This window comes from Pelobates fuscus, chromosome 4 (genome assembly GCF_036172605.1).
Source record: "Pelobates fuscus isolate aPelFus1 chromosome 4, aPelFus1.pri, whole genome shotgun sequence".
Lineage (NCBI taxonomy): Eukaryota > Metazoa > Chordata > Amphibia > Anura > Pelobatidae > Pelobates > Pelobates fuscus.
The window spans coordinates 2,811,975-2,829,999 of record NC_086320.1 but is presented as its reverse complement, the minus strand read 5'-3'; the positions used below and the strand labels follow the sequence as shown (position 1 = coordinate 2,829,999).

At 45.7% G+C, this 18,025-nt stretch overlaps 1 protein-coding gene across 1 annotated transcript in view; it reads right to left on the bottom strand.

The window, feature by feature from the left end:
* FOXH1 (forkhead box H1) overlaps window positions 1-17,245 on the bottom strand; it is an 85,041-nt gene extending 67,796 nt beyond the window's left edge. Inside the window, exons 1-3 of the mRNA XM_063450885.1 lie at window positions 17,033-17,245; window positions 16,601-16,897; window positions 7,586-7,834 (exon numbers count right to left, since the gene is read on the bottom strand). Of these exons, the coding sequence (XP_063306955.1) occupies window positions 7,586-7,834; window positions 16,601-16,897; window positions 17,033-17,245 (759 nt within the window). The remainder of the gene's footprint in view (window positions 1-7,585; window positions 7,835-16,600; window positions 16,898-17,032) is intronic.
* Window positions 17,246-18,025: the final 780 nt, after the last annotated feature.

Genomic DNA, 18,025 nt, shown 5'->3' with positions numbered 1-18,025 from the left:
GTGTGTATTCGGTATACAGAGTAAGATAGAGAGACACACTGTGTATATTCGGTATACAGAGTAAGATAGAGAGACACACTGTGTATATTCGGTATACAGAGTAAGATAGAGAGACACACTGTGTATATTCGGTATACAGAGTAAGATAGAGAGACACACTGTGTGTATTCGGTATACAGAGTAAGATAGAGAGACACACTGTGTATATTCGGTATACAGAGTAAGATAGAGAGACACACTGTGTATATTCGGTATACAGAGTAAGATAGAGAGACACACTGTGTATATTCCGTATACAGAGTAAGATAGAGAGACACACTGTGTATATTCCGTATACAGAGTAAGATAGAGAGACACACTGTGTATATTCGGTATACAGAGTAAGATAGAGAGACACACTGTGTATATTCGGTATACAGAGTAAGATAGAGAGACACACTGTGTATATTCGGTATACAGAGTAAGATAGAGAGACACACTGTGTATATTCGGTATACAGAGTAAGATAGAGAGACACACTGTGTATATTCGGTATACAGAGTAAGATAGAGAGACACACTGTGTATATTCGGTATACAGAGTAAGATAGAGAGACACACTGTGTATATTCGGTATACAGAGTAAGATAGAGAGACACACTGTGTATATTCGGTATACAGAGTAAGATAGAGAGACACACTGTGTATATTCGGTATACAGAGTAAGATAGAGAGGCACACTGTGTGTATTCGGTATACAGAGTAAGATAGAGAGACACACTGTGTATATTCGGTATACAGAGTAAGATAGAGAGGCACACTGTGTGTATTCGGTATACAGAGTAAGATAGAGAGGCACACTGTGTGTATTCGGTATACAGAGTAAGATAGAGAGACACACTGTGTATATTCGGTATACAGAGTAAGATAGAGAGGCACACTGTGTGTATTCGGTATACAGAGTAAGATAGAGAGGCACACTGTGTATATTCGGTATACAGAGTAAGATAGAGAGGCACACTGTGTGTATTCGGTATACAGAGTAAGATAGAGAGACACACTGTGTGTATTCGGTATACAGAGTAAGATAGAGAGACACACTGTGTGTATTCGGTATACAGAGTAAGATAGAGAGACACACTGTGTATATTCGGTATACAGAGTAAGATAGAGAGGCACACTGTGTATATTCCGTATACAGAGTAAGATAGAGAGACACACTGTGTGTATTCGGTATACAGAGTAAGATAGAGAGACACACTGTGTATATTCGGTATACAGAGTAAGATAGAGAGACACACTGTGTATATTCGGGATAGAGAGACACACTGTGTATATTCGGTATACAGAGTAAGATAGAGAGACACACTGTGTATATTCGGTATACAGAGTAAGATAGAGAGACACACTGTGTATATTCGGTATACAGAGTAAGATAGAGAGACACACTGTGTATATTCGGGATAGAGAGTAAGATAGAGAGACACACTGTGTATATTCGGTATACAGAGTAAGATAGAGAGACACACTGTGTATATTCGGTATACAGAGTAAGATAGAGAGACACACTGTGTATATTCGGTATACAGAGTAAGATAGAGAGACACACTGTGTATATTCGGTATACAGAGTAAGATAGAGAGACACACTGTGTATATTCGGTATACAGAGTAAGATAGAGAGACACACTGTGTATATTCGGTATACAGAGTAAGATAGAGAGACACACTGTGTATATTCGGTATACAGAGTAAGATAGAGAGACACACTGTGTATATTCGGGATAGAGAGGCACACTGTGTATATTCGGTATACAGAGTAAGATAGAGAGACACACTGTGTATATTCGGTATACAGAGTAAGATAGAGAGACACACTGTGTATATTCGGTATACAGAGTAAGATAGAGAGACACACTGTGTATATTCGGTATACAGAGTAAGATAGAGAGACACACTGTGTGTATTCGGTATACAGAGTAAGATAGAGAGACACACTGTGTGTATTCGGTATACAGAGTAAGATAGAGAGACACACTGTGTATATTCGGTATACAGAGTAAGATAGAGAGACACACTGTGTGTATTCGGTATTCAGAGTAAGATAGAGAGACACACTGTGTATATTCGGTATACAGAGTAAGATAGAGAGACACACTGTGTATATTCGGTATACAGAGTAAGATAGAGAGACACACTGTGTATATTCGGTATACAGAGTAAGATAGAGAGGCACACTGTGTATATTCGGTATACAGAGTAAGATAGAGAGGCACACTGTGTATATTCGGTATACAGAGTAAGATAGAGAGACACACTGTGTATATTCGGTATACAGAGTAAGATAGAGAGACACACTGTGTATATTCGGGATAGAGAGACACACTGTGTATATTCGGTATACAGAGTAAGATAGAGAGACACACTGTGTATATTCGGTATACAGAGTAAGATAGAGAGACACACTGTGTATATTCGGTATACAGAGTAAGATAGAGAGACACACTGTGTATTCGGTATACAGAGTAAGATAGAGAGACACACTGTGTATTCGGTATACAGAGTAAGATAGAGAGACACACTGTGTGTATTCGGTATACAGAGTAAGATAGAGAGACACACTGTGTGTATTCGGTATACAGAGTAGGAGAGAGAGACACACTGTGTGTATTCGGTATACAGAGTAGGAGAGAGATACACTGTTTTTTTCAGTATACAGTGCAGAATATAGAGATAATATATATAGAGATCCTTTTATCAGAAGGGGGGGTTGACTTTGTGAGCTTATCTTCGATCTGTCGCCATCACTCAAAGCCCCCCAGTCTGATATGTGTCAGGTTTACACAGTGCAGACCCCCGCCCCATGCTGACAGTTAGTGGGGGGCATGAGATATTCTGTTTGCTTGACCTCTGGCTGACTGCTTTCATTTACAGTAAGGAATTAGACATCTATAGGTAAGTCAGTCAGTCACACCTACCCCCATCTAATCCCCCTCCCAAATAATCCCCATTCATGGCTCACACTGCATAGTTAACTCTTTCAGGACCGAGGTAAAAAAGGGGGATGCTACAAATACAATCCCCATCATGGAGAGTATACACAAAGGGATTAACTAAATCCTTCATTATATCGATCACAATGAAAGTTCGTCCAAAGCACCAGTCATGCTCAATGCATTATAACGCAGGGATCAGAACCCCCAAATCCTACAGGAGGGAATAATGGATTATAACGCAGGGATCAGAACCCCCAAATCCTACAGGAGGGAATAATGGATTATAACGCAGGGATCAGAACCCCCAAATCCTACAGGAGGGAATAATGGATTATAACGCAGGGATCAGAACCCCCAAATCCTACAGGAGGGAATAATGGATTATAACGCAGGGATCAGAACCCCCAAATCCTACAGGAGGGAATAATGGATTATAACGCAGGGATCAGAACCCCCAAATCCTACAGGAGGGAATAATGGATTATAACGCAGGGATCAGAACCCCCAAATCCTACAGGAGGGAATAATGGATTATAACTCAGGGATCAGAACCCCCAAATCCTACAGGAGGGAATAATGGATTATAACACAGGGATCAGAACCCCCCAAATCCTATAGGAGGGAATAATGGATTATAACGCAGGGATCAGAACCCCCCAAATCCTACAGGAGGGAATAATGGATTATAACGCAGGGATCAGAACCCCCCAAATCCTACAGGAGGGAATAATGGATTATAACGCAGGGATCAGAACCCCCATATCCTACAGGAGGGAATAATGGATTATAACGCAGGGATCACAATCCCCCAAATCCTATAGGAGGGAATAATGGATTATAACGCAGGGATCAGAACCCCCCAAATCCTACAGGAGGGAATAATGGATTATAACGCAGGGATCAGAACCCCCCAAATCCTACAGGAGGGAATAATGGATTATAACGCAGGGATCAGAACCCCCAAATCCTACAGGAGGGAATAATGGATTATAACGCAGGGATCAGAACCCCCAAATCCTACAGGAGGGAATAATGGATTATAACGCAGGGATCACAATCCCCCAAATCCTACAGGAGGGAATAATGGATTATAACGCAGGGATCAGAACCCCCAAATCCTACAGGAGGGAATAATGGATTATAACGCAGGGATCAGAACCCCCAAATCCTACAGGAGGGAATAATGGATTATAACGCAGGGATCAGAACCCCCAAATCCTACAGGAGGGAATAATGGATTATAACGCAGGGATCAGAACCCCCAAATCCTACAGGAGGGAATAATGAATTATAACGCGGGGATCAGAACCCCCAAATCCTACAGGAGGGAATAATGGATTATAACGCAGGGATCACAATGCCCCAAATCCTACAGGAGGGAATAATGGATTATAACGCAGGGATCACAATGCCCCAAATCCTACAGGAGGGAATAATGGATTATAACGCAGGGATCACAATCCCCCCCAAATCCTACAGGAGGGAATAATGGATTATAACGCAGGGATCAGAACCCCCAAATCCTACAGGAGGGAATAATGGATTATAACGCAACGATCAGAACCCCCCAAATCCTACAGGAGGGAATAATGGATTATAACGCAGGGATCAGAACCCCCAAATCCTACAGGAGGGAATAATGAATTATAACGCGGGGATCAGAACCCCCAAATCCTACAGGAGGGAATAATGGATTATAACGCAGGGATCACAACCCCCAAATCCTACAGGAGGGAATAATGGATTATAACGCAGGGATCAGAACCCCCAAATCCTACAGGAGGGAATAATGGATTATAACGCAGGGATCAGAACCCCCAAATCCTACAGGAGGGAATAATGGATTATAACGCAGGGATCAGAACCCCCAAATCCTACAGGAGGGAATAATGGATTATAACGCAGGGATCAGAACCCCCCAAATCCTACAGGAGGGAATAATGGATTATAACGCAGGGATCACAATCCCCAAATCCTACAGGAGGGAATAATGGATTACAACTCAGGGATCAGAACCCCCAAATCCTACAGGAGGGAATAATGGATTATAGCGCAGGGATCACAATCCCCCAAATCCTACAGGAGGGAATAATGGATTATAACGCAGGGATCAGAACCCCCCAAATCCTACAGGAGGGAATAATGGATTATAACGCAGGGATCAGAACCCCCAAATCCTACAGGAGGGAATAATGGATTATAACGCAGGGATCAGAACCCCCCAAATCCTACAGGAGGGAATAATGGATTATAACGCAGGGATCACAACCCCCAAATCCTACAGGAGGGAATAATGGATTATAACGCAGGGATCAGAACCCCCCAAATCCTACATGAGGGAATAATGGTTTATAACGCAGGGATCAGAACCCCCAAATCCTACAGGAGGGAATAATGGATTATAACGCAGGGATCAGAACCCCCCAAATCCTACAGGAGGGAATAATGGATTATAACGCAGGGATCAGAACCCCCAAATACTACAGGAGGGAATAATGGATTATAACGCAGGGATCAGAACCCCCCAAATCCTACAGGAGGGAATAATGGATTATAACGCAGGGATCAGAACCCCCAAATCCTACAGGAGGGAATAATGGATTATAACGCAGGGATCAGAACCCCCAAATCCTACAGGAGGGAATAATGGATTATAACGCAGGGATCAAAACCCCCCAAATCCTACAGGAGGGAATAATGGATTATAACGCAGGGATCACAATCCCCCAAATCCTACAGGAGGGAATAATGGGTTATAACGCAGGGATCAGAACCCCCAAATCCTACAGGAGGGAATAATGGATTATAACGCAGGGATCACAATCCCCCAAATCCTACAGGAGGGAATAATGGATTATAACGCAGGGATCAGAACCCCCAAATCCTACAGGAGGGAATAATGGATTATAACGCAGGGATCAGAACCCCCAAATCCTACAGGAGGGAATAATGGATTATAACGCAGGGATCAAAACCCCCCAAATCCTACAGGAGGGAATAATGGATTATAACGCAGGGATCACAATCCCCCAAATCCTACAGGAGGGAATAATGGATTATAACGCAGGGATCAGAACCCCCAAATCCTACAGGAGGGAATAATGGATTATAACGCAGGGATCAGAACCCCCAAATCCTACAGGAGGGAATAATGGATTATAACGCAGGGATCACAATCCCCCAAATCCTACAGGAGGGAATAATGGATTATAACGCAGGGATCACAATCCCCCAAATCCTACAGGAGGAAATAATGGATTATAACGCAGGGATCACAATCCCCCAAATCCTACAGGAGGGAATAATGGATTATAACGCAGGGATCACAATCCCCCAAATCCTACAGGAGGGAATAATGGATTATAACGCAGGGATCACAATCCCCCAAATCCTACAGGAGGGAATAATGGATTATAACGCAGGGATCAGAACCCACAAATCCTACAGGAGGGAATAATGGATTATAACGCAGGGATCAGAACCCCCAAATCCTACAGGAGGGAATAATGGATTATAACGCAGGGATCACAATCCCCCAAATCCTACAGGAGGAAATAATGGATTAACACGCAGGGATCAGAACCCCCAAATCCTACAGGAGGGAATAATGGATTATAACGCAGGGATCAGAACCCCCAAATCCTATAGGAGGGAATAATGGATTATAACGCAGGGATCAGAACCCCCAAATCCTACAGGAGGGAATAATGGATTATAACGCAGGGATCAGAACCCCCAAATCCTACAGGAGGGAAATTATAATTAGATTGCTAGCTCTTGTTGCAGGAAGTGGAGAGGCATTTTACTAGGCTGAGTGCTTCAGCATGTAAGGGGTTAACAATCCGCTATATTCGTTATTACTCAATATACTGTTATTATTATCAGTTAATATATCATGTGCCAAGCTATTACTTCACATTAAGAATTCTGGCCATTTGGAGACAGACCATCCACACGGAATATACAGACAGGTTACTTTACACATACACTGAATGAGTGCTGGCTACATGGAATTACAGTACAGCAGAGACATGCAAGGTTTGAAAGATAAGGAAATCCGCAAGGCAGCTTTGTAAATATATTGACTGACTAAACGACTGTATTCAGCTATTAAATTAAAGGGATTTATTCACTAAACTGTGAGTTAACACTACAGCCAGAGGAGCTGAGTGCATCCCATGTGAACTCCGCTGAATATTCACCCAGACATCGCACACACAGCTTTAACCCCTTAAGGACCAAACTTCTGGAATAAAAGGAAATCATGACATGTCACACATGGCATGTGTCCTTAAGGGGTTAAAGGACTATTGGCTCTCAATGAATAATGTCCAGAGCTGGTATGCCTCGGCAATGCCAGACTGTGCCAGGACCTGTTTGCAATGACACCAGTGCAGCATGCTATAGTGCTTATGGTGCTTAGCATATTCCTTTAACGGACACAAACCCGGCCTGTTTCCTGTGTAAAGCATGATTCCCAGATTGAGCATTTATTCACCCAATGGTCAAGAAGGGTCCAGGGTTCCATTGAGGATATTATTAAAGTGTTGGAAGTTAAGGGAAGCCAAGATGTAGAGGTTTGGGATGGATGGAGAAGAGGACTCCATATTACCTGTGACAGTTTGAGTTTCTTCTCAGGAGAGTTTTGGATGACCAGGGCGATCATGGCCAGGTAGGAGTATGGCGGTTTGCAGTATCGATTGTAATTTTTCTTCTTGACTTTTAGATCCAGTTTTATGTTCCCTCCAAGCTTGTTGGACTCAGTGACAAATTTACTGTCTTTATCCTGTGTGCAAATCTCAATCTCTGAAGTAGACACCATGCTTTGCTCATGAGGAGGTTCTCTCTTTAAAGTGATACCCTATGGAAGAAGTATGAAACATGTCTCAGAATGATCCACCAGCTCTTCCTTCAAGGCAATTAGCTGGAAGACACTGAGAAGCTTTGAAACGTGGATCCAGCTGAGAATCCTGTATACAAACAGAAGAGGTCTCTTCTCCTGTCTTGGTGCCTTCACTCCACCTCCTCTACCTTTGTTATGTTAATTAACCTCTAGCAAATGGGACAATGGCTCCAGAGGAGGAGGTGACAGAACAAGGTGGATGTACAGGTCAGGATCTGATTATAGAACATAGGGAAATCAAGAGAATGAATGGAACCCTAAACTCAACATACATCGTAATCCCACAGCGTACTAATGTTGGCGCCATGTTTAAGCGCCAGTTCCTCCATGTGTTGATAAAGGATGGTGCCGTGTATAACTAAAATTATAGATCAGGGTGGTGCAGTAGACATTGCTTACCTAGATTTCAGTAAGGCTTTTGACACTGTTGCACATAGAAGGCTTATCAATAAACTGCAATCTTTGAGTTTGGATTCCAATATTGTTGAATGGGTAAGGCAGTGGCTGAGTGACAGGCAACAGAGGGTTGTAGTCAATGGAGTATATTCAAAGCTTGGGCTTGTCACCAGTGGGGTACCTCAGGGATCTGTACTTGGACCCATTCTCTTTAATATTTTTATTAGTGATATTGCAGAAGGTCTTGATGGTAAGGTCTGTCTTTTTGCGGATGATACTAAGATATGTAACAGGGTTGATGTTCCAGGAGGGATAAGCCAAATGGAAAATGATTTAGGTAAACTAGAAAAATGGTCAGAGTTGTGGCAACTGACATTTAATGTGGATAAGTGCAAGATAATGCATCTTGGACGTAAAAACCCAAGGGCAGAGTACAGAATATTTGATAGAGTCCTAACCTCAATATCTGAGGAAAGGGATTTAGGGGTGATTATTTCTGATGACTTAAAGGTAGGCAGACAATGTAATAGAGCAGCGGGAAATGCTAGCAGAATGCTTGGTTGTATAGGGAGAGGTATTAGCAGTAGAAAGAGGGAAGTGATCATGCCATTGAACAGAACACTGGTGAGACCTCACTTGGAGTATTGTACACAGTACTGGAGACCGTATCTTCAGAAGGATATTGATACCTTAGAGAGAGTTCAGAGAAGGGCTACTAAACCGGTTCATGGATTGCAGGATAAAACTTACCAGGAAAGGTTAAAGGATCTTAACATGTATAGCTTGGAGGAAAGACGAGACAGGGGGGATATGATAGAAACATTTAAATACATAAAGGGAATCAACACAGTAAAGGAGGAGACTATATTTAAAAAAAGAAAAACTACCGCAACAAGAGGACATAGTCTTACATAAGAGGGGCAAAGGTTTAAAAATAATATCAGGAAGTATTACTTTACTGAGAGGGTAGTGGATGCATGGAATAGCCTTCCAGCCAATGTGGTAGAGGTTAACACAGTAAAGGAGTTTAAGCATGTGTGGGATAGGCATAAGGCTATCCTAACTATAAGATAAGGCCAGGGACTAATGAAAGTATTTAGAAAATTGGGCAGACTAGCTGGTCCGAACGGTACTTATCTGCCGTCACATTTCCGGTATAAAGGAACTTGCCGTGTCTTGCCGGTATAAAGGATTGTCCCGTATATTGCCGGTATAAAGGATGGTTGTTTATTGCCGGTTTAAAGGATGGTGATGTGTATTGCCGGTATAAAGGAACGTGCCGTGTATTGCCGGTATAAAGGAACGTGCCGTGTATTGCCGGTATAAAGGAACGTGCCGTGTATTGCCGGTATAAAGGAATATGCCGTGTATTGCCGGTATAAAGGAATATGCCGTGTATTGCTGGTATAAACGAATATGCCGTGTATTGCCGGTATAAAGGATGGTGCCGTGTATTGCCGGTATAAAGGAATATGCCGTGTATTGCCGGTATAAAGGGTGGTGCCGTATATTGCCGGTATAAAGGAATATGCCGTGTATTGCTGGTATAAAGGATGGTGCCGTGTATTGCCGGTATAAAGGATGGTGCCGTGTATTGCTGGTATAAAGGATGGTGCCGTGTATTGCCGGTATAAAGGATGGTGCCGTGTATTGCCGGTATAAAGGAATGTGCCGTGTATTGCCGGTATAAAGGAATGTGCCGTGTATTGCCGGTATAAAGGAATGTGCCGTGTATTGCCGGTATAAAGGAACATGTCGTGTATTGCCGGTATAAAGGATGGTGGCATGTATTGCCAGTATAAAGGAACGTGCCATATATTGCTGGTATAAAGGAACCCGCCGTGTATCGACAGTATAAAGGATGGTGACGTGCATTGTTGGTATAAAGGAACGTGCCATGTATTGCCGGTATAAAGTAGGCATGTGCATGGGGAAGAAGTTCGGTTCGGCATTCCGAAATTCAGGACTTTCGCAATTCGGGACTTGGGCAATTCGACACTTCGGAACTTCGGCACTTCGGGACTTCTCTTGCAGCCGCTTAGTAGATAACTCCCTAATTCCCACGGTGTTAGGGAGTTATCTACCAAAAGGCTGAAATACCTAAAATTACTTAGTATTAGTAAATCTTGCCCCTACTCGCTATACCGCGAGTAGGGGCATGTCTAGTAAACAGCTGTGGCTGCTCACTGTTAAAAAAATAAAATAAAATAGGGTGGATTAAGTAACCAATCAGAGAGTTATGAGTCAAATTACACAGAGTGGAAAAATTCCAAAGAACTTTCCCACGCTGTGTAAAATGACACAGAGCACTCTGGTGGATTTCAAACCAACCAATCAGAGTGCTGTGACAGGTAAATGTAGCGACTTACCTGTCAGTCTCTTCATTTACCTGTCAGAGCACTCTGATTTGTATGGCTTAAACCCACCAATCAGAGTGCTCTGAGCCTAATTGCAGGGCGGGGCGCAGAGCTCAGTCTGCGCAGAGCCCTCCATGGGTGAAGATAGATTATTTTTTTTTGCGCTCGTTTTTTTCTTTTTTTTTTTATTGCGGCGGTTATTATGGATTTTTATTTGGCCTTTTTTGGGGCTGAAAAAAATAAGATTTTAGAAGAAAGAAAACATTGAATGGTAAGTTTTTTTTAAAAAAAAAGTTAAAGGTCCCCCCCTCATTATTTTTAGGGTGAGGGGGGTAAGTAGGGGGTTAATTTTTTGGGGGGGGAATGGGGTGACTAGTGTTTGGGGACCCCTAGTCACCTGGGGGGGTAAAACATTTTTTAGGGCCCCCACCTGCCACTCAGGGGTGGGGGCCTGGGGCGAGGACTGTGGCGAAACCGACCTCGCCACGTGTCCTTGTAGGGAGCTGCTTGCCCGCCTCTTGCCTTCTGACTATGGCCCGGGAAGATGTGGCCCTTTAATTACAAGAGCTGGACATTTCCCAATACCCGAATGTCCGCATTGCCCGAAATTTGTCCGAATTCATATTCGGACCGAAACGAATTGCACATGTCTAGTATAAAGGATGGTCGTTTATTGCCGGTATAGAGGATGGTGACATGTATTGCCGGTATAAAGGAACGTGCTGAGTATTGCCGGTATAAAGGAATGTGTAGTGTATTGACGGTATAAAAGATGGTTTTGTGTATTGACGGTATAAAGGAACGTGCTGTGTATTGCCGGTATAAAGGATGGTGACTGTGGCAAATTCAGCCACTAAGAGACTGTAGATTGTGATGTAACCTGACTAATGTAATGTTCTTGCTATGTTCTGTATTTTACTATGTATGCGGCATTCATGTGGTTCAAACACACGAATACCGCTAATGTTAAATCTATATCTACACGAACAGTGTATTCCTGCACTGTTCGTGAGTTAAGCAAAGTACCGGATGGGAGACCACCCATAGACGGTCGTGTGTCTCCAATTAGGTACTTTGCAACATTGTAACGAAGCTAATTGCGGTTTGTTACGGGTGGCCGCCATTCGTGTACCGAACACGAGGCGGCGGCCATCTTTGTTCGCGGAAAGCCAGCGGAGTTTTGTCGTCGAGTGCCTGGAACTAAAATCGGCTACTCGGCAACACAAGCCCCGCTGGACTTCCAAGCTGTTTGGGAGTTTACCGTTTTCGGTAGTTTTATTCCCTTAACTCAGGCAATCGGTTAAACGAAGTGGTCCTGATAAGGGAAACTGAACGGCGTTCGGTTATTTGTGCTGGGATCTGGGCGCAAGTTCACTTAACAGCTGGATAGCACAAATATTATGTTAGTTATGGATTTTAATATAAAAACTATGTTCCTCTGTACCAAGGGATACTCCCATTAGCAATGCATTCTGAGATAAGTATCTCCTTGGTACAGCAATGTATGCTGGGTAAAAGATGTGTAAAACCCAGTCCCCCATGTAGTCAGGGCCGGTGCAAGGATTTTTGGGTACATAGGCGAAGATGTATTTTTCCGCCCCCCCCCCCATTCAAAAATAACATCTTCACCTATGTGCCTCTTAACCAGCCCCTCTCCCCGTCCATTATTGGTCCCCTCCCTTCCCTGTCCCTTAGTGTTCTTCTGACAGTCACACACACTCAATGACAAACACAGAGACTCACTGATCTGACACACACACACTGATTGACACTCATTGACAGACACACTGATAGTCACACACAGACTCAATGACAAAGATACTCTCACTGATTTGACAGACACTCACAATCACACACTGACAGACACACACATACACTGACACACTCACATGCAACACTCATACAATCACTCACAGACACACATACACTCACTCACGCACACACTCACAGACACATACACTCACTCACGCACACACTCACAGACACACATACACTCACTCATGCACACACTCACAGTCACTCACAGACACACATACACTCACGCACACACTCACAGACACACATACACTCACTCACGCACACACACACACACAGAGACACATACTCACAGACACTCACTCACACACAGACACTCACACACAGACACTCACAGACACTCACTCACAGACACACACTCACAGACACACACTCACAGACACACACTCACACAGAGACACATACACACTCAGACACACACTCACTCACAGAGACACACACACTCACACAGACACACACACTCACTCACAGACACACTCACAGACACACAGACACTCACTCACACACAGAGACACATACTCACTCACAGACACATACACACAGACACTCACACACACACTCACACACACAGACACTTACACACACAGACACTCACACACACAGACACTCTCACACACAGACACATCACATACATTCACAAATTATTTTAATACATAAATAATATCCACCCAGCCTCCCTACCTGGAGAGCTGGTGTGGATCATTCCCTGGGTTCCAGTGGGGCTGCTGGGCGGCGTGCGGCAGGGCTGCGATCAGGCGCTGCGAGGGAGCGACGTCATATTCCGGCTCCCGCGGTATCAGCAGACAGCGCGCGAGGGAGCAGAGCAGAGAGGTTAGAGCTCCCTCGCCGCGTCTGATCTCAGCACTGCCGCGCCGGGGGCGGAGATGGTGGCCGGCAGGAGGGAGAGCTTCCCTCCTGCCGGTCACTGAAATCTTGCGCCCCCGGAGCCGGTGCGCCCTAAGGCGGCCGCCTGTGCCGCCTTATGGACGCGCCGGCCCTGCATGTAGTCCCCTACTGGACAAACCCTGCATTGGGACTTGGGAAACCCTGTAGATCTGTAACCACATAAATACTGTGCCAGTAATTAAAAACCTCAGTTGACCTCCAAGCTATGTGTCGTCTAGTTCTTGGGAGGAAGGGATTGTAACTACACTACCTGCATTTTGCCTGTTTTGGAATTGTCCTATCCTGTCTACCAGCGGAGATACCGTGGATAATACTGCTACTCCGCTACAGTGCCGTGTATTGCCGGTATAAAGGAACGGGCCGTGTATTGCCGGTATAAAGGAATATGCCGTGTATTGCCGGTATAAAGGATGGTGCCGTGTATTGCCGGTATAAAGGATGGTCTCGTGTATTGCCGGTATAAAGGAACGTGCCGTGTATTGCCGGTATAAAGGAACGTGCCGTGTATTGCCGGTATAAAGGATGGTCTCGTGTATTGCCGGTATAAAGGAACGTGCCGTGTATTGCCGGTATAAAGGAACGTGCCGTGTATTGCCGGTATAAAGGAATATGCTGTGTATTGCCGGTATAAAGGATGGTGCCGTGTATTGCCGGTATAAAGGATGATGCCGTATATTGCCGGTATAAAGGATGGTCGTTTATTGCCGGTATAAAGGATGGTGATGTGTATTGCCGGTATAAAGGAACGTGCCGTGTATTGCCGGTATAAAGGATGGTGCCGTATATTGCCGGTATAAAGGAATATGCTGTGTATTGCCGGTATAAAGGAACGTGCCGTGTATTGCCGGTATAAAGGAATATGCCGTGTATTGCCGGTATAAAGGAATATGCCGTGTATTGCTGGTATAAAGGATGGTGCCGTGTATTGCCGGTATAAAGGAATATGCCGTGTATTGCCGGTATAAAGGATGATGCCGTATATTGCCGGTATAAAGGATGGTCGTTTATTGCCGGTATAAAGGAAGGTGATGTGTATTGCCGGTATAAAGGAACGTGCCGTGTATTGCCGGTATAAAGGAACGTGCTGTGTATTGCCGGTATAAAGGAATATGCCGTGTATTGCCGGTATAAAGGGTGGTGCCGTATATTGCCGGTATAAAGGAATATGCCGCGTATTGCCGGTATAAGGGATGGTGCCGTGTATTGCCGGTATAAAGGATGGTGCCGTGTATTGCCGGTATAAAGGAATATGCCGTGTATTGCCGGTATAAAGGGTGGTGCCGTATATTGCCGGTATAAAGGAATATGCCGTGTATTGCCGGTATAAAGGATGGTGCCGTGTATTGCCGGTATAAAGGATGGTGCCGTGTATTGCCGGTATAAAGGAATGTGCCGTGTATTGCCGGTATAAAGGAATGTGCCGTGTATTGCCAGTATAAAGGAATGTGCCGTGTATTGCCGGTATAAAGGAATGTGCCGTGTATTGCCGGTATAAAGGAATATGCCGTGTATTGCCGGTATAAAGGAATGTGCCGTGTATTGCCGGTATAAAGGAATGTGCCGTGTATTGCCGGTATAAAGGATGGTGCCGTGTATTGCCGGTATAAAGGATGGTGCCGTGTATTGCCGGTATAAAGGAATGTGCCGTGTATTGCCGGTAAAAAGGATGGTGCCGTGTATTGCCGGTATAAAGGAATATGCTGTGTATTGCCGGTATGAAGGAATGTGCCGTGTATTGCCGGTATAAAGGAATGTGCCGTGTATTGCCGGTATAAAGGATGGTGCCGTGTATTGCCGGTAAAAAGGATGGTGCCGTGTATTGCCGGTATAAAGGAATATGCTGTGTATTGCCGGTATAAAGGAATGTGCCGTGTATTGCCGGTATAAAGGAATGTGCCGTGTATTGCCGGTATAAAGGAATGTGCCGTGTATTGCCGGTATAATGGAATGTGCTGTGTATTGCCGGTATAAAGGAATGTGCCGTGTATTGCCGGTATAATGGAATGTGCCGTGTATTGCCGGTATAAAGGAATGTGCCGTGTATTGCCGGTATAATGGAATGTGCCGTGTATTGCCGGTATAAAGGAATGTGCCGTGTATTGCCGGTATAAAGGAATGTGCCGTGTATTGCCTGTTGTCACGACACTCCTTAGTTAATATGCCCTGGTGCAGTACTCACACTCACCACTGTTTCTGTTTGGCACTGTTTCTCATTTCTTTTCGTTAAGCACTACACCTGGCCCTTGTTTAGCACCTATATATTCTGGTTTCTCCCCTCACTCCCTGCCAGATCATTGTCTCCTGTTTCCCTGGTTTCCTGTGATTCTGGCTCCTTGATCCTGCTACTGTTCCTTGGTCCTGTGTCCTGCGCCTCTTGGTCTTTGTTACTGTCTTCTCCTGGTCTTCGTCCTGTGTCCTCCTGATCCTTCATTACTGTGTCCTCCTGGTCCTGCGTTGATGTGTCCTCCTGGTCCTGCGTTACTGTGTCCTCCTGGTCCTGCGTTACTGTGTCCTCCTGGTCCTGCATTACTGTGTCCTCCTGTTCCTGCGTTACTGTGTCCTCCTGGTCCTGCGTTACTGTGTCCTCCTGGTCCTGCGTTACTGTGTCCTCCTGGTCCTGCGTTACTGTGTCCTCCTGGTCCTGCGTTACTGTGTCCTTTTGATCCTGCGTTACTGTGTCCTTTTGATCCTGCGTTACTGTGTCCTCCTGGTCCTGCGTTACTGTGTCCTCCTGGTCCTTCGTTGCTGTGTCCTCCTGGTCCTGCGTTACTGTGTCCTCCTGGTCCTGCGTTACTGTGTCCTCCTGGTCCTGCGTTACTGTGTCCTCCTGGTCCTTCGTTGCTGTGTCCTCCTGGTCCTGCGTTACTGTGTCCTTTTGATCCTGCGTTACTGTGTCCTCCAGGTCTTGCGTTACTGTGTCCTCCTGATCCTGCGTTACTGTGTCCTCCTGATCCTGCGTTATTGTGTCCTCCTGGTCCTTCGTTGCTGTGTCCTCCTGGTCCTGCGTTACTGTGTCCTTTTGATCCTGCGTTACTGTGTCCTCCTGATCCTGCATTACTGTGTCCTCCTGATCCTGCGTTACTGTGTCCTCCAGGTCTTGCGTTACTGTGTCCTCCTGATCCTGCGTTACTGTGTCCTCCTGATCCTGCGTTACTGTGTCCTCCTGATCCTGCGTTACTGTGTCCTCCTGGTCCTTCGTTGCTGTGTCCTCCTGGTCCTGCGTTACTGTGTCCTTTTGATCCTGCGTTACTGTATCCTCCTGATCCTGCATTACTGTGTCCTCTTGGTCCTGCGTTACTGTGTCCTCCTGGTCCTGCGTTACTGTGTCCTCTTGGTCCTGCGTTACTGTGTCCTCTTGGTCCTGCGTTACTGTGTCCTCTTGGTCCTGCGTTACTGTGTCCTCTTGGTCCTGCGTTACTGTGTCCTCCTGGTCCTGCGTTACTGTGTCCTTTTGATCCTGCGTTACTGTGTCCTCCTGGTCCTGCGTTACTGTGTCCTTTTGATCCTGCGTTACTGTGTCCTCCTGTTCCTGTGTTACTGTGTCCTCCTGGTCCTGTGTTACTGTGTCCTCCTGGTCCTGCGTTACTGTGTCCTCCTGGTCCTGCGTTACTGTGTCCTTTTGATCCTGCGTTACTGTGTCCTCCTGGTCCTGCGTTACTGTGTCCTCCTGGTCCTGCGTTACTGTGTCCTCCTGGTCCTGCGTTACTGTGTCGTCCTGGTCCTGCGTAACTGTGTCGTCCTGGTCCTGCGTTACTGTGTCGTCCTGGTCCTGCGTTACTGTGTCCTCCTGGTCCTGCGTTACTGTGCCCTCCTGGTCCTGCGTTACTGTGCCCTCCTGGTCCTGCGTTACTGTGCCCTCCTGGTCCTGCGTTACTGTGTCCTCCTGATCCTGCATTACTGTGTCCTCCTGATCCTGCGTTACTGTGTCCTCCAGGTCTTGCGTTACTGTGTCCTACTGGTCCTTCGTTGCTGTGTCCTCCTGGTCCTGCGTTACTGTGTCCTTTTGATCCTGCGTTACTGTGTCCTCCTGATCCTGCATTACTGTGTCCTCCTGGTCCTGCGTTACTGTGTCCTCCTGGTCCTGCGTTACTTTGTCCTCTTGGTCCTGCGTTACTGTGTCCTCTTGGTCCTGTGTTACTGTGTCCTCCTGGTCCTGCGTTACTGTGTCCTTTTGATCCTGCGTTACTGTGTCCTCCTGGTCCTGCGTTACTGTGTCCTCCTGGTCCTGCGTTACTGTGTCCTCCTGGTCCTGCGTTACTGTGTCCTCCTGGTCCTGCGTTACTGTGTCCTCCTGGTCCTGCGTTACTGTGTCCTTTTGATCCTGCGTTACTGTGTCCTCCTGGTCCTGCGTTACTGTGTCCTCCTGGTCCTGCGTTACTGTGTCCTCCTGGTCCTGCGTTACTGTGTCCTCCTGGTCCTGCGTTACTGTGTCCTCCTGGTCCTGCGTTACTGTGTCCTGCGTTACTGTGCCCTCCTGGTCCTGCGTTACTGTGTCCTCCTGGTCCTGCGTTACTGTGTCCTCCTGGTCCTGCGTTACTGTGTCCTCCTGGTCCTGCGTTATTGTGTCCTCCTGGTCCTGCGTTACTGTGTCCTCCTGGACCTGCGTTACTGTGTCCTCCTGGTCCTGCGTTACTGTGTCCTCCTGGTCCTGCGTTACTGTGTCCTCCTGGTCCTG